Below are 28,000 nucleotides of genomic sequence, written 5' to 3' on the forward strand. Positions count from 1 at the left end.
TATCAAAGGATTCCAGTGCCTAATATTGAAATTTAAAAGATCTTTGAAGGCGCATAATAGCTTCAACTAAATCTATGTGTCAGGAAATCATAGATGATTTTAAGCATAATTCAATTCTTAATTATGTAGATTTGTAGTCCCAAACTAGTTAGCTGGAATTTATCTCCACTAAGTGAACATCCAAGTTATATTTCTCACTTTTTCAATTTCTTTCTTTTTTATTTATAAAATTTAAAAAGTTTCTAATTAAACAAAAAAAAACATCATCTTAAAACTTGTGGCTTAGTTCAAACGCTTTGTGGTTGTATTTTTTAATATATTTGTTTTTCTTTTTTTTTTGTTTTGGGAGATTTCACAATCGAAAACAATTACAAATTATATTTAGCTAAACTAAATAGGAGATTTTGGTTGAGGGGATCGTATTCCCCTTGATTCTCTATGTATGATTGAATGTTGTTGTTTACTTTATTATTTCAGTTGTCTTTGCTAATTTAATGCTAAAATTAAAATTGCACCGTCACCAGTTATAGTATATATATCATCTCTATTACTATATATGTGTATATGTATATGGTTTTAAAAAATTAATTTAGCTAAAAAGTTTTACTTGGCTTTTACACGTGTTGTTGTTGTAGTTGATTAGTTTTGTTTTTTGTTTTAGGGACAACATTGAAGTCAGTTATTTAGTTGTATCAGGTTGCATTTTGATTAAATATTTGATAAATATTTACACAACAGCAAATCGAGTAAAGTGATTTCTTTTTGAGCACATACATTTAAATTTAGTTGCTTGTAATATTAAGAGAGCTGCTGTTGTTGTTGGTGTTTTAGTTGTTGTTGTTATTGTTGAGGATTATGTGAACTACGCAAAACTTCCGACTAAGTCTAAACTCTAAATTCGAACTTAGAGAATTACTTAAGTGCTAAATGCAAATTTTTATAGTACAAGTTTTGCACACACACGCATTATTAACTCTTCTCATTCACACACATACACATATATATCCGTTATGTATAAATAGTTATTTTAAATGTATAATTTTTATAGCTAATCCTCTCTCAATTTATATACAACACTTTTCGTTTACGTTTTAGTTTACTTTACTCATAAATATAGTTTTTGTTTTGTTTCCATTTTAATGCCTAGACTATGTATATTTGTTTTTAGTTTTCAATTTCTTTTTTTTTTTTTAGTTTTTACACTGTATTATGATATGCGTGCAATTGTTTTATTACGAATTTTGTAGAATGATTATGGTTTTCAAAGCAATTTTCATTTGTTTTCCATGTGATATGCAGCGCCCTTTTTGTGGTCTCAACTCAACTCGAAATTTGGTACAAAGCGAAAAAGTTTTTTTTAAGTGGGGTAAAATTGCCAAAAGCAGCAAATTAAGCTTAAATATTAAATGTATAGAAAAAACACAACTCAATTTTGTATTAACTAAGGGAATGTGCTGGGTACAAGATACTCTTTCATATACATACATATCTCTATGAGGCATTTATCTATCCTCATTGCAATTCAGAACACGCCTTTTCGCCGACATTTGCGACGCTCTCCTATGACACATGTTAGTTACAATTATAGTTGCTGTTTTATTTTTTTTAGGGGGTTTCTTGTTGCGAACAATGTCATTTAAATGCCAATTTATTGGTACTTGGTCGAGGCTAGGTAAATACATATATTACAATAATATATTCAATTGCAAAAGGATTTGCATAAAACTAAACACACACGCTCGCATATAACACATACATATGTAGATATATGTATGTGTATATTCACTCACTCAATTGGGAAGACATAGCGCAACACACACACTCACACATGCGCTCGCACACACAGAGATAAAGTTGGGATAACTATCTGCTTAGGCTAAACAACTTATATTGCATAAAGTGTAAACGAAAAATGCTTGAAAATCCTTGCTAATAAATCAGCAGCTCCTTTTGCTTTCTCCTTTCTTTTAACATATGATATACTGCTGGCAACTTAGTTAACAGTTTCAACACAAATTGGAAGTTCTCAGTTGTTAGTTTAGGTTGTAGATTGGTTTTTTGTTTGTTGGTTTGTAACTCCTTGGGGTCTGTTAGTGCGCCTGCCATTTGAACTTCGACTCCATGAGCCATTGTTGTCCCTTCGTGTAGTTGCAGGGCCTCAGCAACGGTGTGCTTGCATCATCCCGCGTTGCACGCTGCAAACACTGCCCCGTATTCGTATGGCGTATCCATTTCTCCTGCAACACAAAATGAATTCGATTAATCACCGATTGATTCATAGTATTTACAGTCACATGCACTTACCTCCGCATCGTAGACCCATTCCTGATTGCCGCCCATGTTGTGGCAGCGCACCATGTTGACGGGACCATTCGAGCTGGACGCATCGAGGCACAGATCATCGGACATGATCTGCTGACGCTTGGTGTAGGCAAACACCTGATTGCCGCCAAGACCGTGACAGTAGCTAATGCCAACCTTCTCATTGTACTTGCGACCCATGGTATCCAGGCAAGTTTCCGTTTCTGCATTGCGAATCTGCAGAAGACATAGTTTTCAAAGTTCGAATTTATTCCTAAACTTCATAGGCAAGATATTGCTGTTAAAGTTAGTTTACATTTTAATAATACAAATTACAAAATATAATGTTTTTCTGAATTGTATTTTTAATTGAAAAATAGCTAATTTCATTGATTAAAACAAGTGAAACAAGTAAGAAAGCTACAGTCGAGTGTACTTGACTGTGAGATACCCGCTACCCATTTTGAATAAAAGCAATATGTTTTGCGGTATATAAGACCCCCAGTAAGTAGGCGTTTTTGCCCATACAAAAGTATTTCTTTAATAACTTCGAAAATTTTCTGATCGCAACCAAATTTTCAGGAATCATAACTACTATAGTAATTATTATTTATACCAAAATTCGTAACTCTAGCTTTAAAATTACGTTTGTTATTCGATTTTTTTGATTTGCGGGGGCGGAAGTGGGCGTGGCAAAAATTTGAAACAAACTTGATCTGCGTGCAAACATAACAAATGCTGTCGAAAAAAAATTATAGCTCTATCTCTTATAGTCTCTGAGATCTAGGTGTTCATACGGACAGACGGACAGACACACAGACGGACAAGGCTATATCGTCTCGGCTGTTGACGCTGATCAAGAATATATATACATTATAGGGTCGGAGATGCCTCGTTCTACCTGTTACATACATTTCCTGCCGGCACAAAGTTATAATACCCTATGGGTAATGGGTACAAAAATATAATGTATTGTATTTTTAATTGAAAAATAGCTAATTTCATTGATTAAAATATAAAACAACTTTGAAATAAAATGTAAATTTTGATTGTTATTTAAAAATAGAAAGATTTGAAATATTGAGGATATAACTCAACTTACCTCGCCCAGATAATAATAGTCCAAGGGCATTAAGCTCTCGGGATAGACGTTCTCTAGATACCAGCGGAAGCTTTTGCACTTGAGACGATCGCGCAGATTCTTACGATCGCTAACATCACCAGCCGAAGCTTTGCGAGCACCTGAACAAATCGAAGAACCACAAGAGAAAAGGGGAGAGAAAAGATATATATTGAGTAAGTTTTATGGAATGATTGCTTAATGCAAACATCTATGTTAGTGTGTGTGTAAGTGTATTGGAGCTACATTGGTGTCTGTTAAAAGCAATATACAGCAATATATTTATATATATAGAGTGAGGTTAGGTCAGCAATAAGGATGTGCAAAGATGTCAAATATATTTTAATAAGTAGCATATAAGTATATATGATATAAACATAGATATAATACAAACACATTCAAAGCATGCAGAGGTGGAGCATTCATATCGCTGAGGTGCTACAAATCGAAAACAATTGGGAACAGCATTACAGGGTATTCAACTCATAGAGAAACCCACAAAAAATAAGAAATACGTGTGTGGCGGGACATAAAACAGACATCTTGGTGAATTTCGGGACAAAAACAATAAGAATAAGAAGAAAAAGGAACTTGAATCGATAAGAAAGAAACGGGCAAAGACACAAGAGAAAGAAGAGCTGAAAATAAAGAACAATTATTGTTGTTGGTTGGGGTTGCGGTTGGGTGATTGATTGATTGATTGATTGATTGGGTGGTTGGTTGGTTGGTTGGTGGGTTCATTGATTGGCCATGCCGTAAATCATATTTATATAAGTATATATTCGACTGATCATTCGGTATTTTAAATAAAGAATATAATATATGTGTAGAGTATTATAGGACAGACAATTGCAAAATGCACAGCGTGCTGCTTGCTCGATATATATATACGAAACAGATAACTATATAATAGAGTGAGAGAGAGAGAGAGAGAGAGAGAGAGAGAGAGAGACAGAGGCAAAGACAAAGACATATAAAGACAGAGGCAAGTGAGTGAGATAAAATTATATAGAGAGAGAATTAAAGTGAAGAAAGCATTCGAAAGTATTTTGTTTTTGTATTCATGTTTTTGTTTGTTGTTGTTTGATTTGTTAACCTGGATAAAAACTGTAGTAGAACTCTTTCCAGTCGTCCAGCCAAACCTCAACTAGACGCGCATTATTGTGATTCACAATCTCCGTGGTGCCGCCTGGGAAGGTATACGGCGTTGACTTGCGAAAGACATGACCGACTCGGGAGCAGGGCGCTATCTCGAGGACACCGCCACACATCCACACCTGGATGGGGGTGGGGGAAGCGACGAGTGCGGTATTTCATTGATTCATTGATTGATTGATTGATTGGTTAAATGCGAAGTCAGAAGTCAGTTCAAAGTAATCGAGCAATGTTTAGTAGTGGGCGAGAAAGTGGGAGAGAAAGATGGTACACATATACATATTTTGTATCAACAGATATCCTATTTTTATCAAATCATAAATGCATAGATAGCCAAGCGCAAACGGGCAAGTTCCCTTTACTTAAAGTGGATTAACTTAAAAAGAATTACTTGTCTAAACGAACCCTAACAGCTGACATGGGCAGAAAAATGTATGGCTTCATCGGACCTGTTCACACTTGAATCGCCAATTACGAGAACGAGTGAAAGCAACGATTAGTTGCAGAGGTAACGAGTCATTGAAGCTCTTATAAATAACGAATGGGTAACAAACAGAATTAAGAATAGTTATAACCAAATTTTGCAGAGAGTAGAGCAAATAACAAGTGCAGACTCGTTGATTTCTAGCCAGAATTACTTTTAACGAGTAACATGAAAGAATCACTCGTTTCGTTCGTTGTTATTGCCGCCCAGTGTTTGACGAGAGACAGGGCATCGATCTTGCCACAACGAGAGGCGCTTCAAAATACGTATATATAAAGATGTAACGAGTAATAAGACCACGAACAAAAATATTAGTAACAACTTAAGCGAATTAAACTAAATACTAAAATTAATTACCAATTAGTGTATTTGATTAACAACAAAGTACTTAAATCAAAATGGAAATCGTCAATTAAAAAATAAAGCAACGAGAGTAAAGTACGAGTACGTTTTATGTACGTTAAGTATAGCTTAAGTTCAATGTTAAGGTTTCAATACAACTGTTATATTTACTCGTATATACGTTTTACAAGTGTGTTATATACTCGTTAATATAACGCTTTTAAGGGTTCAATGTGTTGTTATACTGTTGTTTTTTTGTTTTATATAGTATGTGGTTATTGTTGGTTAGTCTCATTAGACATGAGCATGAGCACAAAATTCAAGAACATTTAGAAAGAGTTTTGTTAAAAACAATCAAAGAGCACACTAAATAAGTTAAATATATTTGCAGAAAACATATGCCAGTGTTATACGATAGCAGTGGCATTAGTTTTCGAATTGCTATCACTGTTATACATTATATATAGTTATACAGTTACATATACGAGTATGTACGTATTATTTGTGTTAACTAGTTGGTATTACGAGTAGATTAAGATTCATTTTAATATAGAATCAACTATATAGATCGAATATAGGTATCGAAAACTTGATGCTGGTTTTAGTTATGCTCAAAACAAAGTCAATTCTTGTTTTTGTGGCAGTTGCTGTTTGTGATTATTGTTGTGTTAGTGTTTTAGTGAACCTTTTGTTGGGCTTTGAAACTGTAATGCACTTGCAGTCGATTCTGATTTACGAGATATTAAAATACGGGAAATTAAAGTTTAATCCTGAATTACGAGAGAATAGAAAACAGAAAAACTGTTCTAATAGCAAATTCCGATTCAAATATTTAAAAAGTTATACGTTACTATTTTTCGTGACTGTCAAATTAGGAATTCGAAATAAATTTCAAATAGAATAATGTATTCAGCAGAATCTTCATCCAACCTACTGCAAACGCATTTATATCTTCGGTCAACCGAAGTTAATTGCAATTCATTGTCTTTTGTTATTTTTTAGTAGCGTGTGAAAGCCAATTACAATCAAAAAATTTCGGTATAATTAAAAGAGTTAGATGCACGTTATAAGTATAAGTACAAAGTTGTATTAGAGGCAATTGTTTGTGTGTTTTTATGTAGTTGTTGTTTGTGATTTGTTTTTCATATTATTATAATTAACATTGTTGTAGTTTTTAGGTCTGAATTTTTTGGTTTTTTGTGGTATTGTTTGGTTTTGTTGTATATTTGCGAACCTGTGCTCATTGCATAATAGAAATCACGCCACTCGTCCAGCCAAACCTCGGCCACCCGCGCCGCATTATGCAGCACAATTTTGGCCACGCCGCCCGGGAAGGTGTACGGCGATTTGTCGCGGAAAACGTGGCCCACATGCGAGCAGGGAATAATTTCTAAAATGCCTCCGCATTGCCATATCTGAGAATTGTCATGGATTTCATTTCATTTGGTTTGTTGTTGTTTGTGTTGGTTGTTTTTTTTTGTGATTAGAAAATATTACATTATTTTTTCGTCTTTTTCCTTTTTTTTAATAATAACAACAAAAAAGATGGAAAAATAACGTTGTAACTTAAATAAAGAGAAATGATAAATAATAAATATCAATATCAATATATAGAATAGGCAACACTTTTGTTTGCGGCTTGGCTTTTGGTTGCTGTAAGAACGAATAGAAAAACCAAAGAGGCGAATATGAAATGAGTTTGTCTTACTCTAAACGACATCTCCAGATTCTCGCCACCCCAAATGTCCATGCCTTCGTCGTAGGAGCCAATCTCATAGAAGTAATCCTTATCAATCGAGAACAGTCCACCAGCCATTGTTGGTGTTCTTAGCGGCGCAGTTCTATCATTGTTTCTCCTCGCCATTTCACGCTGTGGCACACGATACCTGCAAAATTTTGAATGTATTAATAAAGGTTGGATTAAAAGATGTTCAATTAAAAGAGAATTGATTTGTTAGCATCACAATTTGATAGCTCCAGCTTTTGTTTTATGAATTTGCAGTGAGTCACAGCTCGATTCAAAATTTGAAAAAATATGGACAGACAGGTAGACAAAAGCATTGAACTCACCATCTGAAGTTGAGCTTCCAGTTGAAGCCACCCCACGTGGAGTCCGATGCGGTAATGTATTCGAATGTCTCATCCGAGATGACATCAATGATGGGACACACAACTGTGCGACGATTCTGAACAATGCGCGCCAGCAGCGGCTCCAGCCAGCCCTCGGTGCACTCACAATGGGCGTCCAGGAAGGTGATGACCTCACCGGTCACATGCTCGGCGCCAAGCAGACGAGCACGTATCAAGCCAGAACGCTTCTCGGTGCGCAGCACGAATGTGCGAACTGGCAATTGAGCCACATAATCCTCCAGCTGTTTGCCCAGGAAATCTGCAGCAAGTGCAAAGGTGTTAGTTGAATTCTATTAAAGTGATCATCGAGAACTCACCTCTTTCGCTGGCATCGTCGACGAGGATGATCTCCTTGAGCAGGGAGCGTGGCGACCGATTAATGACACTCCACACGGTGCGCAGCAGCGTCGTCCATGCCTCGTTATGGAAGACTATCACAATGGAGGTGGTGGGCAGCTTTGAGGGATAATGCTTGTGACGGCAGCTAAAATTTTAAAATTAAATAATTAGTTCGACATTTCAAAAGGAATTATATGCGATTGTACTTACTTATCGTGCCGCACATCAGTGAGCGAACGATTCAATGAGATCATATCACTGGCCAGTAGATTAAATTGATTCTCCTTGAACTTCTCCTTCATGAGATCCTTCATGTCGGCGGGTATTTTGACGGGTTTCCCCATCTCGCCCGGTTTGCCCTTCGCTTCGCGTACTGTGGGCGCTTGGAACCATTTCTTGAGCAAGATGCTTCGATATGTCATCGAGATGCCGCCCGAAGCAAAGCCCTGGCCCATGATGGGTGCAACGCCAGCGCTATCACCATCCAGAGATTTTTCTGTATTGATTTCATTGTCATCCACCAGCTGGTTATCGTCCACCAAACGCTCAGCATTGGGCAACTGCAAGATATTCAGATATATTCTCAATTTCTGAAAGATATTTGTATAAATAATTCAATCTTACCTCCACATCGTATTCGCCGGCTCGTTTACAGCGCCAGCCATCCTTGCCTATGCAGTCCGAGTAGTGAGCAATGAGCACAAAGTCAAAGATCACCCAGACCAAAGATGTGAGCAGCACAATGCGACAGGTGTTGGAGCGCATGCGTCCCCGCATTTTGCGTGTGAATGTTTGAAATGACATGTCTAACTTGTTTGTTTTTTTTTTTTTTTAGTATTTGTTTACTTAGGTTGCGTGCGACAAATTTGATTTGTAACTGTCAGTCAGCTGGTAGAGCAATCAGCTTTTGTCCGTCTACGAAATTGTGTGAGAATGTTGGTGCTGCTAATAATGTAAACTGTTCTTGGCTATGTTAAGTTGCGAGCATTCTGTTAAGGTGTGCGGCGATATGTTAATATTATTTGCTGGTTTGTTTGTTGAGTTGTTGTTGTTGCCCTATCGTAAAATGTATAACTTTTCTTATCAGACTTATCGTTAGACACGCGTCGGCTCACTTCTCTTTCTCTTGACTTCAAGCGTGAATCGTTATTAATTAGTTTGCTGTTGTTGTTGTTGTTGTTTTTTGTTTTGTTATTACTACTGTTATGGTTGGTTGGCACATATGTGGAGCAGTCGCTCTCTCTGTCTCTGTCTCATACGATGTTGTTGCTCAACTAGTTGCCCTTCTTGCTGCTGCTGCTGCTGATGTTGTTGTTGTTGATGTTGATGGTGTTGTTGGTGGTGCCGCATCCTCTCACTGCTGTTGTTGGCTGATCCATTGAGACGACGTCCAATTCGAGTGTCGCCTCGGCCAGCTCATGCCTCAACCAGTTTTGCGCCACTTGCCTCTCTACTTGATTTTCCCTTTCAGTTCCACGCACCACGGCAAAAAGACCTTGAGATATTATTCAACTGCAAAGAAAGCAAAAAAAAAAAATCAACAAAATTAATCATAATGAAAGAAAAGAGCCACTACTATTATGTAAATATGAAAGTTATTTTTGGGGTTTCTGAGGAAATCAAATCTTGGAGCCATGACTTGTAATTGTTTTCAACTCTTTCACACCTTTAATTTTTAAATTTGACTGATTGCGGCTGACTGACAGCGTAATATCTGATGTTCGTTTGTTTCTTTGCTGCTGGTGTCTGGTTGTGTATGCAAATAACAATAAATTCCATAAAAGTAACAAACATTCAATACCTTTTTTCTTTGCTGTCTGTCTGTTGTCTCACCGCACAATCCTCGTTATGCTGTCAAAACAATTCTGCACACAAAAATGCAAAAGCAGTTGACGGAAAAGGAATCCACAGCACAGCACAGCACACTCGACAAAAGCATGAGAGGGACCCAAATACCATTGACAAAGGTCATAGTCACAGCACTCCTAAAAATGCCACAGACAACAAGACTATAGCCGAAAAACCGGCAACGAAACGAGATGTCAGCGCTGCTGCTGCTGCTGCATCGAAAATATCATGAGAAAATGTTGGACAGTGAAAGGAGCTCGACTGGCCGCATACCCTACCCTTGTGGTAGGGTACTTCAAAACTCAAGTGCTTATTAGGCAACTTGACATTTAAAGAGAACAGTGACATGAAAAGCTCTCTTGGCAAAAGTCAATCAAGCTGACAAGAGAGATGCACACTCATCTTGCTTAAGCTCGTTAAGGTGACAAGCGGCGCAAAAATACAAATGAGTTTTGTGAACCGAATGGACCCGTTTAAAGCTCACTCTACTCCGTGGGGTATAACAAAAAGCGCAACAACTCTTAACGGTATTTTCTGCCATGCTTTTTTCTTTTTCTCTTTTTTTGTTTTGCACAGAAAAACATGCATTTGAATCATTCATAAGGCATGCGACGACTGCCAAAGCTTCTCCTAGACAGACCCCAGAGCATGATAGAAGAGGACAGAGAGGGAGAGCAATTGATGGAGGTAGAGAGAGCGGCAAAGCGCATTCAAAACCAGTTTCCCATAACATGATGCACTCGCACACTCTCACACATACATACACATACACACAGAGAAGTTGAGAGCTCGTTGAGATGACTGGCTGCTGGCTGTCTGTGAAGAGCGGCGAAAGGGAGACGACGGCCACTGTTAAAATATGCAATTGCATGTACGGAACCGAAAAGAGGCTAAAAATGAAGTGGCAAATGACAGGCGAGAGAGCGAAAGAGCAAGACAGCACACACACATGCACAAACACTGTGTAGTGTAGTGTGCCCTTCAGCGTGGGCAGCAGGGCGGCGACTCGTCAATAATGCATACCATATACAATATCACAAGATACAAAACGAGTTTCCAGTTGATGCGATTGAGTTGTACGCACGCACACACACACTTATATACAATTATTATTGCAAAAGCTTTTTGTTTAATGCGTTAAAGGCAATGGCAATGGGACAACGCAAACGCGAACGTTAACGTTACGGGCAAAAATTGCACATTTTTAATTGATACATTATGCAGGAAGTCCTTTTGCGCCATGATTTTAATTATTCAAAAAAGAATAATGCATAATTAAAACCAACACTTTTTCAGATTCATTGCCCAAAAATAATCAATTTCAACTGTCATTTTCAGACGTTAATTATGCAAATAAACGTTACTGTAATGTAATTACAGTCTTATTATGTCCAGAGATATCAAATATAAATAATGCCGTTATAATAGCCAAATAGCTATACAGCTAATCCATCATTGCATAATCCTTTGAATAGCCCCCAATTATGACCGAAACTGAAATTGTGATTGTATTTATGTTGACGCTTTGAAGGTTAACGCTACGTTGGTCACAATACCTAAATCATTTTATATATGTGTGCAATAAATGTTGAGTATTACAAATCATATTAAAAAAGACTTTAGGAAATGCGTACAAAAACGCAGTTCAAAAATGTTATGCTACTCTAATTGTAATATTTGCTTTGCAGTTCATAATTTATTAAACAGCTTAAAATTACATGAATAAAATATATTATCAACACAAACCTTCTCGCTACTGCACTTCTTATCGTTGTTAGTTACAATATTTATTGTATGAAATGTATTATAGTATTATAGTATACTACAAAAAAAATAATGATAAGCTTCAGTGAAAGCTTATAATTTCTGTTATTATAATCTATGTAATCTCTTATCACATGATTTGCATGACCTCTTAATCGCTTGACCACAGTACTTAAGCCTTCAATCTCGTTGTCAATTGTCTTTGTGAGATTTTCTGTGCGCCTCATACTTCAGTCTACAGTGAAGTCGGTAATTTACTGCACCACCGTCAAGGCCTCCAAATTTGAATTTAAACAGCTGACGTATTGCGGAGTTAAGGCTGCCAAAGCACTGTATCAAATTGGCATTTTTGCAATTCGACAGCAGTTTATAAAATCGTTAGCACAAAAATCGAATTCAACATAATCATGACAAAGCATGATCCGATTTAAAGTAAGCAACTTGGAGTTTAGTCACAGCTGCGACCTCTGAATCTATATTTCTACGTTTAGCTTTAAGACTTCCACAACTGAACTCCTTCATATGAAGCTGCTCTTGATTCTGGTAGCCTGGTATGCTCCACTGAAGACACTGCATAGTGAGGAGTGATGAGGGATCAGCTACACAAAATACCAGGTCATCAGTTGCTGATAGTGCTAAGGCATCAATGGATGCCTTGAAATAAGCTAGATAAGAACCCACAGAAAATTGTAATATTTTCTATGACCCACTCCACTTACATATTGAAGTCTTGTGACAAACTTTCTTGTTTTTTGAAACACACAAAAATAAATTATGAAAATAGGAATATTACATAGTGTCGTTAACAGAATTCAGAATCATTTTAGAACTATCACATATAAAAATTCATGTCTAAATTAAAATCAGAATATATAAAATTTAAAAAAAGTATCTTCAACATTTCATAACTTAAAAACTCACTTTATAAAATGGTTCCACTATACTGCAAATTTACCAAATGTACGCCTCCTCTACCGCTAATTGCAAGAATTAACAGCTGTTACAGCTAATGGGCTGCTAACGATCGTGTGATCTGTGTAGCAGAGTCATCAAGTGGCGTTCTTCTTCTGCACGTAATCAGTGTAACGAGATAATTGAATTTGCACTATTAGCGACAACAATATTAATAAAATAGACACATTACCAGCACTTAATTATAATTCAATTCAAGGCAATTGAAGCAAAGCATAACAATCACTCAACTCATAGACTCCTCTATCAGCAATGATGCCGGTTAGAATTGGAAAGAACAGCGCAGAAAAAAATACTACAATGTTAACAGCAGACGAATGTAAAGCCCCACACAGAACATTAGAGTAAGAGAGAAAGAGAAAGCGAGGGCAAACGTACGCCTCCAGCAATAACAATTGATGAGTTATAAATGTATGTTTGTGTGTGTGTGAATGAGAATGTGGGTGACGCTAACGGCGCCGCCTGTGAACTAGTGCTCTGATTTGTTTTTATCGTGTTTTCTCCCTCTCACTTGGGTGTGTGTGTTCGCTGGATAAGCTTTAGTCAAGGTTTCGGCTATGCAACAGTGCGCGTAAATTTGATTTTGTATTTTAATTAAAAGTCGCACAGTCGAGGCGCCCGAGCAATGTTTCGAAAAGTTGTCAAAGTGTCATAAATTGAAACGACGCTCACTTAACAGCGTTCCCTCACTCACTCACACACACACTCGCTCTCTTTCTGTTTATGCAGCCAGCAAAGCGGAAGCAAAATTTTTATAAGAGCAGCAACGCGGCGGCGACTGTTGCTGGAGCTGTTTATTGCCACTGATAAGCGTGACATGGCAGGCAGCTTGTGCGTGTAAGCGAGAGTTGTCGGCACTTGAAGCACACAGAACACTTTAGCACGCTTGTTGAGTGCACCGCACTTTAGGCAACCTCCCTTCCTCCCACAACACCAGCCAGCAATTAATTTGATGAAAATCTATGTCAAATTTCACGTGAAAAAAAGTGCCGGTTCAGATAACATAAATGTTCCCCGTTCGAAAAAGCTTTGAAGCTCTGCGAGCGCAATTCATTAATGAATTGGCGCGAGTTGGCAAAGGTCGTGGCAGCAACAACAATATAAAGGCAAAAAGCAATGAGTATAATGGGTACAACAATAACAATTGCAAATGAAACTGTAACAGAAATTGCAATTAAGAAACGGCAAAACAAAAGCACAGCGAAACCCAATTTAAAACAAAAAAATTACAAAAACAAATCGCAAGCAATTAAATGCAATTAATAAAATTGTCAAATTGTGCAATTACAAAGCGGCAGTGGCCAGACACTACCAAGTTAATTGACATCGGTAGAGATGTTTGTTTCCCATGCGCATTTAACATTGCGCTGTTAAATATACATAGCAGAACTATGTAAACGAGTGATCAGCTGTTAAATTAACAGAAATGAAATAGCTCTGAATGCAATTTTAATCTAAATGCAGCCCACATCTCATTTCTAGCTGTAAAAGTCCCACACAGCCAGACAATGGCATCCACATACACATAAATTCATCATTCAAAGGCCCCAGTGCGCTTCGAAAATAAATCACTTGCTGTTAAGTCGAGCGCAAATACATTTTGTATAATTAAGCACGCGCATTTGGCGCACACTCGAAACTCGCACACAAACACACACACAGACACAGCACTCCAAATCCGGCATAAAAACAGAGCATCAACAAGAACAACAATAACAAAAGTCCCACAAAATTTCGCATAAACATGCGCCGCATTAGAGAGTGAGCAAGAGAGAGTGTGAGCGTGTGTGTGTGTGTGTAACCCGTCGCTGTTACCCGTGATTGAAATGACGCAGCAGAAGCAGAAGCTGATGCACGCAGTCCCTGCACTTGCCCTGCCTTGCCTTGCCATGCCTTACTTCGTCTGCCTGCCTGACGCTTTAATGATCCGTGATGGCCGCCAAACCGACAACAGTTTACAGAGAGTCGCGACCTGGTTCGCTACTCGCCGTTTGAGGGAGCCACTTGAGAGGCGCGTAATTTATATTGCGCACAAATAAAATTTATTTCAGTTACATGTTGGCATGCACAGCCGCCGGCACTGATACAAATTAGTCTGCTATAAATACGCGACACACACATATACATACACTTACAATTACACTCTCAAGATACAATCCGCAATTGGACAGCGAGTCAAAGTCATAAACACACAAACGACGCGAGCCGGCAAAAGGGTTAATGAACTACGCGACGTCGCAACGATGCTCAAAGAAACAATTTCTACTAATCAAATGTTAATTTGCCAACCGGCTTTGCCTTATCGTATTTTTATTAACTGTACACCTTTAAACCAGATTGAGTAGACAGACACTCAAAGCTTTCAATCGCGATCAGCTGTGCGATATCTAAATTTAAATGACAAACTATTCAAGGTGAAAGAGTGACTAATCTGTAAATTAAATCATGGGCGGGTTAAATTCCATTTAGAAAGAAGTTTACGAGTTGTTGAAGCTATTTAAGCGAACTTCTTTAAACAACAATTATTTCTGATTTTATAAAAACCACTCAAAAAACAACTTCAGCTACTTGCAAGTAGAAAAATAGCATTCCTCTTAAACGTTTTTAGGTGTCATCTTATAATGAAATTTATTTCCGCAAATTTGCATTAAAATTCAGAATGATTATATAATTTAAGAAACATTTTCTAAGCATCTCCCACAAAAATTGATGTATAAATTATATACTGGCTATTATTCCGATGACACATTAGTTTCAAATAAAAAAGAAACAATCCTCAATCAAAGTCGTATTTAATTAAAGATGTTTTATTCTAAGAGTTGTTTAAAAGGTTGAAGATTAAATTTAAATATGCAATAAGTTGAAAGTTTTACTACATTTGCGAGTGTCGAAAACAAACAAGTTCTTGTGCACTTCACTTATTGCTGATGTCAGCCAAAAGTACACAAAGAAAACTATACTATTTGAAGTATTTGCATTATAAATATAACTTGTTAAATAGACACCAATAAACTGAAACTGACACGTCAAACTAAACATAATAGAGAAAAACCTGCACAAATACAGTCAACAACATACAAATAAAAGCATGTGAACATTATGTATTTCCAAAGCTATCCAAAGTCGTCAATCCCCAAACAGCTGTTCAAACAATTCTCATTCTTATCAATATAAAAGGTAATTTTTCAGCTGGCTTAGTTGTAAGTTGCTGGGTTAGCAAAGCCCCAACCCAACCCGAAGAAAAGCTAAGGGCATCAACGGAACATTATTAACAATTTATATAAAGCCTATGGAAGAGGCGGCAACTGGGGACTTCTGATTAATATCCAGCCGAAAGAAATCCGGCAAAAGCGAGACACGAAATTAAAGAAAAATGGGCACAGAAAATGTGCAAAGAAATGTGAGAAATGCGACGACGAATTGTGCGCGATTGACAAGTGAGCAATCTCGTATTTTCTCCCTCCTCCCTTTTATTTATGTGGCCAGTAAAGAAAGCTGTCGTCATCGTCATCATCATTATCATGCGAATCCCATCAGTTATTCCGAGAGCGTTACTTGTCTCCCAGCAGCTCATAAAGCGAGTGCTGCACTAGAATCTTTCGTTTGAGGCAAAAGTTAAAAACAAAGCACGATGAAAGTTAGTTCATCAAATCGAATATTAAATACTCTAACGCTATAAGATTAAAGACTACTATATATTTATAGAGAACTAATGTTATATTTAAGGAATTACGAGAAGAATTACAATAGATTTCGCAATAAAATATATAATTCTAACAGATCACTTGAAAGCATAGTTATTAGAGATGGAGAACTATCGATGGCACTATCGGGACTATCGATGGTTGGCCACTATCGACACGCTCTCAATCGCTATCGTCGATAGTGGTCGATATTTTTTCATATATCTTGGAACTTCAGCAAAGGGGGACAAATCAAATAGACGTACAAAATTATTGGTTGGTTAAATTGCTTGGTTAAATATATAAATAGCAGTTAAGGTAAACCTAAAAAATAAAAAATCATATTATTTGAATAATAATTATTTATTATTTTCAGATAAAGATTGGAAAACCAATTTCATACTCACATATTTGAAATAAACATGGATTACTTCAAAAACTAATTAAATTATTTTCTTTTACTGCACTATCGACAACTATTGACTACAGATTTTCCTTGCTATCGTCGATAGTTTATGGAAACTATCAAGCATTATCGATGGCGCGGACTATCGATAGTTCTCCACCTCTATTAGTTATACCCTCTAAAAGTAGAGCATAAAGCATAGAAATTCAGAAATCAACTTCTCTTAATTCCATCCATATGCCTTGACAAATTGCAAATACCATCTGCAAAGGGTATATAAAAATTGCATGACACGCATTTTAATTAAAATCAAATAGAGACTCCAAAAACGTGTGGGATGGGGCATAGTCCGCGCTAATTCCAACAATTTGTATGGTAAGTTGCACGAGTTTCCCCATTCTCATGCCAAAAAAAAACATAAAAAAAAAGTACAAAGAGAAAGAGAAAGAAAATAGAATAGCAAAAAAAACAAAAAACCTTAGGGAGCTGCCCCATAATGCCCAACGGAGTAACCCGAGTTGTGTGTTGATTCGGATTGTGATTCGGGTTCGAGTTTGAGTTCGAGTTCGAGGGTTTCTATGCGGTTAAATGTACCAGATGAGCGCGCCCCCCTTTTGGGTGGGTTTGGGGCGTGGCAGGCAGTGCGGTTAGAAAGCAGAAATATGCTAAGCGGCAACCGTTTGCATAGCAATTGCCCATTGCTCATTGCCAGTGTGCAGACAGTTAGTTGAACATTGTACACAAAAAGTTGCCCAGTTTTCGGCAGTTGTAAACTTTCTGCTCAAATGGTAAACAATTCGTAAATGGAGCATGCTAACAGATACTCTGTAAAAGAAATAATCGATGTTCTGGGAAAATTTTTATTAAATTTAAGCCTCAATTTAACATTCAATATCAATCAAATATCCATATCAATTAAACATGTTATAATACCAACGAATCAAACTGAAAGCAAGAACATCATTAATTTTCAAAGTGTTATCCAAAAAAATCGATAGTAATAAAGTTTTGCAATAAATTACAGTCGAGCACAAGCACTTAATTAGCTTAAATAGACGCCGAAAGCCCTCATATAATTATTTTATCGCGTTGTAATTTCAGGTTACGACCCATTCTTTTAGCTTTTTAACAAGACGTTCCTTTCTCTTGGATCACTTCTTGGCATTGATGTGAACTGGACAAATTGAAGACACCCTTTAGTGTCGGTCGGTAAGTACAAAAATGACACAAAATACGCAAAGGAAAAGTTTTTTTGAGGTTTGACATTTGGTCCATGGCCCTTTAATGTAATGTAGCCCATCAACGAACGGTGGCTCGCCTCGACTCAACTCGACCCGCATCATTAACTTTTTTCCATGCGCTCATTACAAGAGCAACGTAGAGTCAACAATGCTAGGGGTTTATGCCAAGTCAGCAAATCGTGTTTACACAAAACTGAAATTCAAATTATCAAAAGAAATCGCAAGCAGAAGAAATTTAAAGTAAACTTTACAAAGTTTTGACAAAAACTTTGGTTTAATGGTCCAAGAATATTTTGCCTAGAACTGTTATTAATTGCTATTGCTTGCAACATAAATTTATTGGAAGAAGAAAATATGATGCCATACCAATTTCTTTGATTGTCTATAAATAACTTTATTTATGAAGAATTTTTATCATCAAACTCTACTTCATTAAAAGTTCTGTATCTATCTAACAATCTCTATATGTACATTGTACTCATCATGAATTTCAATTTAGCAGCACACTTTGGCACTTTCACAAAAGAAATTTGATTAAATTTTGTGTTTTTTTTTTATTTTTTTTGTGAATTTTATCATTAAGAACATCACAGTTGAAAGTTTGCAGAACAGCGAACAGTTGAAGCTGCGAATGTTCGTAATGTTATTAGCCATAAAGCGCTTATCACGTTAAAGCCATTTAGTGAGCTGCCAAGTTGTCATCGGGCGTTTATCACAACAACGTGCACGCATGAACATTAACAGCTGTTGACATCATTCGCTTGTCTTGCGGTTTTCACAAGCAAAACCCCAAAATACTTGTCATCTCTCTCTTTATGCTCGCTCTTCCTATCGCCCCATCCGTCTCAACTCCCTTTGCTCACTATCTCTCTTTCTTTTCTACTTCTCTTTTATTTTCTTTGACTGTAGGGGCCATTAAAATGTTATTTCCTTATTATTGCCCTTAGCCTTAATCGCCTTCGTCGACATCAGCAGCAGCAGCAGCAACGGCAACGGCAGCAACAATAGCAACAACGGCAACAAACAACAGCCAATGGGGAGCACTTATATAGCAGGCTCAACATGTGAATGACTGACTGACTGACGCACTGATTGACTCAATGACGGACATACAGATGGACGGACGGACAGACGGACGGACGGACGGAGTGTGACAATACAACGAGTGTGTGTGTTTGTGCTGTGGAGCCCAAGTTGTCTGCGTGCCAGCGACAATGGCCACACATTTCTATGGCATGAATTTCTGAGACACGCCACGTAATCTTCAGACTTGCGTTGAGTATGTGGCGCCACATACACGCACTCCAACACACACACACACAGACACACACAGTCATAAACATGAACACCTCCTCACCACAAGAAGCCACCCTCTCACAATATATGTATACCCTATCGCAAGGGCTTAAAAGGTATGATAAGTTGGTGAGAATCGAAAATGTAAAACTACAAGTAATTATCATATATATTTCTTGAAAATGGGTTTATAAATTTTCAAGTAATGTTTCAAGTAACTATCATATATATTTCTTGAATATTGGTTATTAAATTTTGAAGTAATTATCACATATATTTCTTGAAAATTTTCATTTCATTTTCAGGCAATACATACAATAGCCAATTTTCAATAAGTATATATGATAATTAGTTATTAAATTTTCAAAGAATATATATGATAATTACTTGTACTTTTGCTAAACTTAAGAGTTGACAGTTATTTTTGTAAGTATAAATTATTAACGTAAGTTTCATCGTAATGAATTTAATACAATTTTTCAATCAAAATATGCATGAATTCATAAAATAATATGTAATATTCAAATCTCAGATTTAAAGATATTTACTTAATTTGAATTTTGATTTTTAAAATTTTGAAAAGCAAATAAATCTTTATTAACGGGTATTTTGCAGTCATGTCTCACTTCCCAGCTGAATTTTCGTGCTTGTGTTATACTATAGCAAAACTGCAAACAAGAAATATTTGTAGCTGCGTCACGTCTATTATGATTATGTTTATATTAAAGCAACAACAGCAGCCGCAGTCGCAGCCTCAGCTCTTGTATTCGTATGTATGCAAATTTTGCTTGAGTTGCCAGTTTCCAGTTAAAATCGATAAGAGATTTAAGTAGAGTACGCCCCCCGTTGGCCCGTCTCTCAAAACTGTTGTTAAGTTAGTGCCATATGCTAGCCGGGGGCGTCATTGCAAAAACATTGAACTAATTAAGAAGTTGCGTAACTTTGGCCCGCCCCCTCAACAGGGGCATAAGGGGCACAAGGGGCATGGCCACTGAAGAGACCTTCGACTGGCCATTGGCAAACTTGGCAATTAGTTTAAGTGCAGTCAAGCATTACACAGACGTACCTCAAACACTATTCTCGTCTGTGGCCTCTTATCAGCAAAGACGACAATCAATTTAAGATATGCACGAACAACAAAAACCTAGACATAGACATCAACTACGACATCGTTTGTGTCTCTCTCTTTGGATCTGACCTGGACCACGTTTGGCACCTGAACGTCGTTAGTTTGCTGTTTATTTGCTTTTATTATTTTTCAATAGTTGAGTGCAAATATATGTTGAGCAAATACTTCAACTACAATTGATGTCAAGCCATCTGTGAACACTCTAGTTATGCTTCCCATGCACTCAACACGTGGGTTGTACATTAAGTAATGAATACAAATTGAGAACAAAATCAATCTAAAAGCAATTTAGAAAAGAAATCATTTGATTTGTTTGTGATGTAAATGGTACACTTGGGATTTGCAAAATGCAATCATATTAGTAGAATATCGTTTACATCGCTCTGATACTTAATGATATTTTAAAGGAAAAATCTTTTGTAATTCTTGACTAATCATTCTACTTCATTATTTTTCTTAAAGTCTTAAAAATTAACGAAATTTTAAAATTAATTCCTTTATTCTCTATGATATTTGTTATACTTTCAGCAATACTTCATTATTTTCTTAGTCCTTTAAAATTTAACGATATTTTAAAAGTAATTTTCCTATTCTCTATGATATTTATAATACTTTCAGCTTGGGATTTGCAATCATATTATTGCTTTATTGTTAAGATCAAAATATCGTTTACATCGGTCTGTTACTTAATGATATTTTATAGAAAAATTCAATGTAATTCATTCATCCTACTTCATACCTCTTTTAAGACTTTTAAGAATTAACGAGATTTGAAAAGTAATTTCTACATTTTCTATGATATTTGAACAACTTTCATAGACGCAGTCTAGAAGTGGAAATACTGATTAAAAATAAATAACACAAATCGTGCAGAGTGTGATTGATGTGTTTAAAGTAATCCATGTTTACCTTGGAAGAATGTGTCTACATTTTATTGTTATTTAAAGCATTCATTCCTCCTCATTTATTCCATAGTCTTATAAAAATTTTTAAGAAAAATCTATTGTAGTTTCAAATATTTATTCCTCCTAGTCCCCTAGTCCCCTAGTCTTTTAAAAATTAGCGAGATTTTAAAAGTAAATCCTTCATTCTCAAAAATATTTCCACTACTTTCAGCGAAACTATTTTTTGCTTGAAGCTTTTGTCGTAGACGCAGTCTAGAAGTGGAAATACTGATTAAAAATAAATAACACAAATCGTGCAGAGTGTGATTGATGTGTTCAAAGTAATCATGTTTACCTTAGAAGAATGCGTCCACTATTTAAAGCATTCATTCCTCCTCATTTATTCCATAGTCTTATAAAAATGTTAAAAAAAAAACCTATTGTAGTTTCAAAACATTTATTCCTCCTCATTTATTCCATAGTCTTTTAAAAATTGGCGAGATTTTAAAAGTAATTCCTTCATTCTGTAAAATATTTCCACTACTTTCAACGAAACTATTTTTGACGTAGACGCAGTCTAGAAGTGGAAATACTGATTAAAAATAAATAACACAAATCGTGCAGAGTGTGATTGATGTGTTCAAAGTAATCATGTTTACTTTTGAAAAAAAAAAAAAACCCAATATGTCTACACTTTAGTGTAGTGTATCTTTGAGCACGGAAATGCCTGCAACCTAATTAAAGACAGGTTCTTATCTATCGCTTGTAGTCATGCGACAAAGTTGTGACTGCAACTAATTACTTAATGAGCAACCCTCGGTGGTGTTGTCGTTGATAGTTTTCAACATATTTTTTCCGCTTGTTAGTTGCGTGGCAGGCGAGTTTCATGCGCTAATAGTTGCCAGCCCAGCGCAAACAAACAGTTGATCAACATTTATGGGGTCGCTATTGTTGTTTTATAGTTAATGCTGTTATTGTTGTTCTTCTTGTTGTTGCCACTGCTGCTACTGCTGCAACTTTGAAGCTGACGCAGCCTTGGCAAAAATGCTGCGCTTGCTGTGCCGCGTTGCTGCGTTGGCGTTGACTCCGACGCTGTTGCAGCTCCAGGGCTTTGTCAAGTACGACGCCGAATGGCCCTGGATCTAGTTTTGGGGGCGTTGTTGCAAGAGGGAACGACGGCGACGGCGGCGACGCAGCAGCGCATGGCTCATAAATTTCTTGCTGCTTTGCAATATGAAATATTTGCAGCATAATTGAATTAAGTTGCGTCTGTCTGTGTCAGTGTGTGTGTCTCTCTTTCTCTTTCTCTTTGTGTGTGTGTGTTTTTGTTTATTTTGTGTGCAGTGCACTGTTAATTTTTAATTTATGCTCATAAATAAGCAAGCAATTTTCATTAGACAGCATTTGAAAGATGGCAAAAAGCACAACCAAAAGTCAAAAGAAAACGACGAATATGCTTTATGAATGCAAAGAAAGCACACACACAAAAAGGTCGAAAATTTCTATGCCCTTGTATATTAACAAATACACACTCACAACACTTATTCAGAATATCTTTGCATTCGTAATTACATTTTCAGCTACTACATAGAGATTATCAAAGTAGAATTAAAGTGCTGTCAGCTATGCAAATGTTAAGTTAACATAAATCCATGGATAGCTATGTTAATGTTAAGTGGTATGTTAATCTTTAATATATCTAAAAATGAGCAATATTCAGAATATCGTTGCATTCGTAATTACATTTTCAGCTTACTACATAGAGATTATCAAAGTAGAATTAAAGTGCTATCAGCTATGCAAATGTTAAGTTAACATAAATCCATGGATAACTATGTTAATGTAAAATGTTATGTTAATCTGCATGTTATATTAGCCGAAAATTAACAATAAACACGCTGTTGACATGACTTTAAGTGTCAAATGACACTCGGGTCTCCATAACTCAACCGGGTTTTTATTTCCCTCCAAGATACAACTTTCTGCAACCACAAAAACTTAAAGTCGAGCAACGACAGCTGTCCAAAAGAAAGTATTATGTGGTTATAAAACAATTTCTTTTTGAATGTGTGTTAAGTTTACTTTTCCCTATCCGACTTGTTATAAATTTGCAGCACTTTAAGCTATTGTAATATTTAAACCGATTAAATGCTTATTTAAATGGACAAAACTAATCAATATGTTTAGCTTGTGCCCAACCATCATGAAAAAAATATGCAAATTTGCATAATCAACTATTCAGATCGTTTAAAAATATGCTGTTAGGTGTCAGATTATTCATGCATGAAAATAATTAAATTCACAAAGCGATTTGATAAGCGTGATTTAATGAATGAACTAGTTTTTTTATTAGTTATTATTATGTGGGTCATTTCAATGTAGTTAAATGCACAATTTCTAAGTGAACTTGCTTCACAAATAGAACAAGAGCAAACAGTGTATTTAATCATAGGCATTTGATACTTTTTGGTTTTTATTTGTGGAATTTACTATTGCTTCGACTTAGAGAGCTACTTGTTTTTGTCCGGTTGTAAAACGTTATACTCTAAAAATAGACAACTGCAAGAGCTTTAAACGTCAGGTTTATAAGAAGAACATGAACACGAGCTTCCACGAGCTGATCATAAAAAAGAAAGAAAGTGGGCGGCACATACACACACACACACACACACACACACACACATAGAGTAGGCAACGGGGCAGAACGGGGAGAAGAAGGTTGCGCATGACACGGTAAGTGAAGTTCTCAAGTCACAAAGTGGCTGTTAAAATGCTGCGTAATCATTTTCGGAAGCTTTCAAGTAACTCGAGAACTGCCGACAAGATGCAAAGGGGTGAAGTGTCGAAGGGGGCGGAGTGGGAAACAGAGAACGAGAGCAAATTGAGTAAAAGCTGTGCAAATACTCATAGGCGGCTACGTCAGCTGTAGATGAAGCTATGCGTGTGAGTGTGTGTAAAGTAGTGCAAGAGAATGTGTGAATGTGTGTGTGTGTGTGGTAGACATTCCAAACAATAAATGAAGGGGGGAAGCAAAAAAAACAACTAGAAGTAGCAAGCAATAGCTTAAACGAAATAAGGCCAATGATGCTTGTAATTGTAGCTAGCAGAGTAGACGTCAACTTGACAACGATGATGATGTTGATGTTGTAGTTGTTGCGGGCGTGCAGTTAAAGGCCTTGCAAAAGACTCAAGGCAATAATATCGCACTCTTTGGTGTGTAAGCGAGATAGAGAGCGTCACACGCAAAAGCACAAATCTACACAAAGCTGAAGAAGAAAAAAATCTCACACACACAAAGCAGCATGCAATGGGCAAGCTTTGCAAGTGATTAACGTTACATATGTGTGTGAGTGCGAGTGTGTGAGAGAAGAGATCCGCCGCCGGCTGATGATGAAGGCCCCCCTTGAAGTCAATAAACAAACAACAAGAACTGCTGCACAAAGAAAGACAGAGATGGGAAGATGCAGCAAATGCTGCCTTCAAAGCGAAGAGAAAAAAAGAACAGAAAAGCTTTAATTACAAGTGAAAGACTGGAAGATATCCTATGCAAGACAAAGCTTAGTTTATCGTTAATAATTCTATTATTTAAATAATATTTATATGAAATATTCGCAGCACATTTTTATCACATCTATAACGCTTAACTGCTCATCATAACGTTTGTGGTAATCATAAAGCAAATTCCGTTTGGCATATTGTGAAGACTAGATATGTACATATATGAATCATTGAATCTATTGTTTTTTGGAAGCTAAGTAAGGCCGCTTATATAACCAGCATATGTTATCTATATTGTTCTTGAAATTATTTTTCACAATGCAGCTGGCAATTTTAGCAAATTTTTTCTCTGCCGTGGCTGCAGTAATATATTAATGTAATTAAAAATATAATTTATGAGCAGCTGTATTCGTTATCAAAAAAAGCCAGAAGTCTGTTAAAAATCTGTTTTCATTGCAGAAATTGCCATATCCAACACATTTTTATATATATAATATTTGCAGGACCTCAATATGTTATTCATTTGCAAGAATTTCAAATTTATTTGCACCGTAGCATTAACTTTTGATAGAGTGACAAATATTTAATCCCTCAAAAGCTGTCCTATGATGACTTAATTCTCTTTCCTGTTGTGGACTCTTATGATGACATCTTTTCAGCAGCAGAACCAGCAGAAACACTCTTGACAGGCTACTATAAAATCTCTTCTTGCACATTTATAACATATAGCATAGGATAGGGAACCACCACAGCAATGGCAACAGCAACGACAACCGCATGTCGCACTGTGGGGAAATCTAGACAGCAGCATCCAGAGTTGTTTAGTTGTTCATTTGCTCTTTGGGCTTGTTAGTCGTTTTTGCTGTTAATCTTGTTGCAAGTTGTTCTTGTTGTAGTTGTAGTTGTAGTTGTTGCAGGTGTCTTATGTGTTCGAGTGTGGTTGTATTTCTAGTTTTAGTGACTGACTCCGGGGGAATAGCGCGCTTTTGATGGCTTTCTCTCAAACAACTTTGGACATTGCAACAACAATCTGGGCATATTAAAAGCGGCTAGTTATCTGTTTGTGGTCAGTGGCATGGCCCACTTTTATAGCTTCATTTGGCCACCAACAACATGCAGCAGCGGCAAGCAGCATCATCCAGCAGTGGCAGCCACAGAAACGATGTACATCAGCCGGCGCTTAGGCAATTAAGCACTTCACCCCAGCCAAGTACACTCAGCAAAAAAGTCATATAGGCAATATTAAAAATACGACAATTTCTTATTGGATGTTTGCTATGCAAAAATCCGTCTAGATTAATATATACATATATATGAAGCCAGCAGTAGAGTTCTCAATTTTACCACATGTGATAAAATCAAATGAAAATTTTGTTAAATCAAACGGAAATATTGATAAGGCTGCTTTTGCTTCTGCCATTTCTTTTGCTTTCACTCTCTTGTAATGGGATTTAAGGATAACTTGACTGGAAAAAAACAATAGCACAACGGGTGGTTAGCTTTGGAAGCTCCCACAACGCAGACAGTTGCTCCTCAAAGCTTAAATGAAATAATCGAAGGGATATAACGAAAAAAGGATGAGAATTTATTAAAAACAACATGAGTTTTTCTATGCAATGTTTTGAACGATTTCTAAAATGCATTTATAAACAAAAATTATCAACTTTTCCTCTGAAAATTTCTGGAAAGAATTTCTGGAAAGAATTTATTCTTTTTGGATTACACACAGCAGCTAGATAATTCGTTTATCTGCTGTGCTTACAATCCGGAGTCTAGCCGGAAATAAGAAATCATTTCTTTTGTATGAACAAAAATTAGTTAAAATTTATTGCTTTGAGGTTTGAACCTTCATTATAATTGTGTGATGTGAAGTGTGCTGTTTTATAGCAAGCGGCTTATACTTATCATTGCTTCGTTTGCTTCGCTGTGCACTTCCATTAAGAACATTAGCTAACATTTCAAAAGAAAGTTGCTTTTTTTTTGCTGAGTGTAGAGAGCAGCGATAAAGCCTAATGCAATCACATCGTTACCTTTTGGCCCCCCTCTTGACCAAGTGAAGAGGGATGAGCACTTAACATTAATTACAGCGAAAAGGCAACCTTAATGCTCTTTTGGTTCCACTGTGCGCGGAGCATTCGTTCGCTCGTGCAGTTGATAAAAAGTAAAATGAATCGCAACAACAACTACTACTGACAAAAAAAATAGCTCACATTTGCAAAGTCCCCCTGGCGGACGATAGCAGAAGTAGCGGCAGCAAATGAGTGCATAGAGCAGAGCAGATAAAAGAAAACCTGCGACAAGTAAAACACACACACAAACACATAGACGAAAAGCCAACAAAAAGCGGAATTGCAACTGCTGCTGGCTGCAGAGGCTGAATTATAGATGAGTAAGAAGAAGAAAGTGTGGTGTTGATGGAATGGGGGGAATGCGGGTCGAGCAACGGAACCGGTTTAATTGAGCGACGGCCTCCAATAAGAATCAAGTTCAATTCCAATTCACAACATTAAAAACACACACTAAATAACAGCAATAAGATTTGAAGTGTGCAATTTTCTTGTTCGCTTACCTTAGACGTTGTGCAGTCGGCGTCTCAGCTGGCGTCGTTTTATGTTAGCAGCAGAGCAGTGTTAAATATGCCTGCGAAATGCAAAAAGGAAACAATCGTTGAATTTGGGAGAATGGGGCAACAGAGGTAAAGGCATAGGCCGGGATTAATGCGAACGCCGCGTTCCACACACACAAACTCGCAAAATGTGGGCGACCCGGTTTATTTACACGTTGTATTTTATACGAAGACGAGAACCGCGCCTGCTGCTGCTGCTGCTTCCTCTTCCTCTGCTGCCGCACTTTCTACAACTACAACAAACACAATGTAGCTTATCGTAGGTATCAAGTGCCTGCGCACACACACTTGCACGCACGCACACACACACTCACACTTTTACGCACGCACAATACAAGAATTTCTAATAGCATCGAATGTGTGGTGCGTTTTTTTTTTAATTACAATAATTAAAGCATAATGCACAAAGCGCAATTTACTAACATTTTCATTGCATTAGCCAACACTCAATTTTTCACAAATTATGTACATTTTTTTATAAACAAAACACTCTCCGGCACTAAAAAATTACAGCTGCTTATTTTAATGGTTGTCTGTTATTATTTTTTTAATGCGTGTGTATGCCTATTGATTATAATATAGTGTATTTATTGTATGCAGCCGTTTTTGTTTTATCACGAAAAGAGTTGAGCAAACGCTTAATTTGTTGTAAAAATACATACGAAAACAGACCACGCCACGCGTCCGCACAGTTTGTTGAGTCGAAAAAGAATGAGTGAAAAAAAGTGCAGAGCTATCGATATATCGATAATCAGTTTTGCGTTGACTATTCGGATGTAAAC

At 36.8% G+C, this 28,000-nt stretch overlaps 1 protein-coding gene across 4 annotated transcripts; it reads right to left on the reverse strand.

Annotated features, from left to right (window-relative positions):
* Positions 1–643: 643 nt before the first annotated feature.
* Positions 644–27,973, reverse strand: LOC133834947 (polypeptide N-acetylgalactosaminyltransferase 5). Of its 4 annotated transcripts, none has more exons than XM_062264738.1 (11): positions 27,881–27,972; positions 27,162–27,232; positions 8,496–9,383; positions 8,082–8,431; positions 7,850–8,016; positions 7,473–7,791; positions 7,111–7,288; positions 4,518–4,698; positions 3,404–3,543; positions 2,305–2,538; positions 644–2,237 (listed from the first exon to the last, which is right to left on the reverse strand). In XM_062264738.1, the coding sequence occupies exons 3-11, from the start codon at positions 8,673–8,675 to the stop codon at positions 2,091–2,093; spliced, it is 1,896 nt and encodes a 631-aa protein (XP_062120722.1). In that variant the 5' UTR covers positions 8,676–9,383; positions 27,162–27,232; positions 27,881–27,972; the 3' UTR covers positions 644–2,090. The 4 variants fall into 4 exon arrangements, 3 of the variants coding, with proteins under 3 accessions (XP_062120722.1, XP_062120721.1, XP_062120723.1); XM_062264737.1 differs by lacking the exon at positions 4,518–4,698 and adding an exon at positions 6,637–6,817 and having other exon boundaries at positions 27,881–27,970; XM_062264739.1 differs by lacking the exons at positions 4,518–4,698; positions 27,881–27,972 and adding exons at positions 6,637–6,817; positions 27,642–27,812.
* Positions 27,974–28,000: the final 27 nt, after the last annotated feature.

This window comes from Drosophila sulfurigaster, chromosome 2L, assembly GCF_023558435.1.
Source record: "Drosophila sulfurigaster albostrigata strain 15112-1811.04 chromosome 2L, ASM2355843v2, whole genome shotgun sequence".
NCBI classification, from domain to species: Eukaryota; Metazoa; Arthropoda; class Insecta; order Diptera; family Drosophilidae; genus Drosophila; species Drosophila sulfurigaster.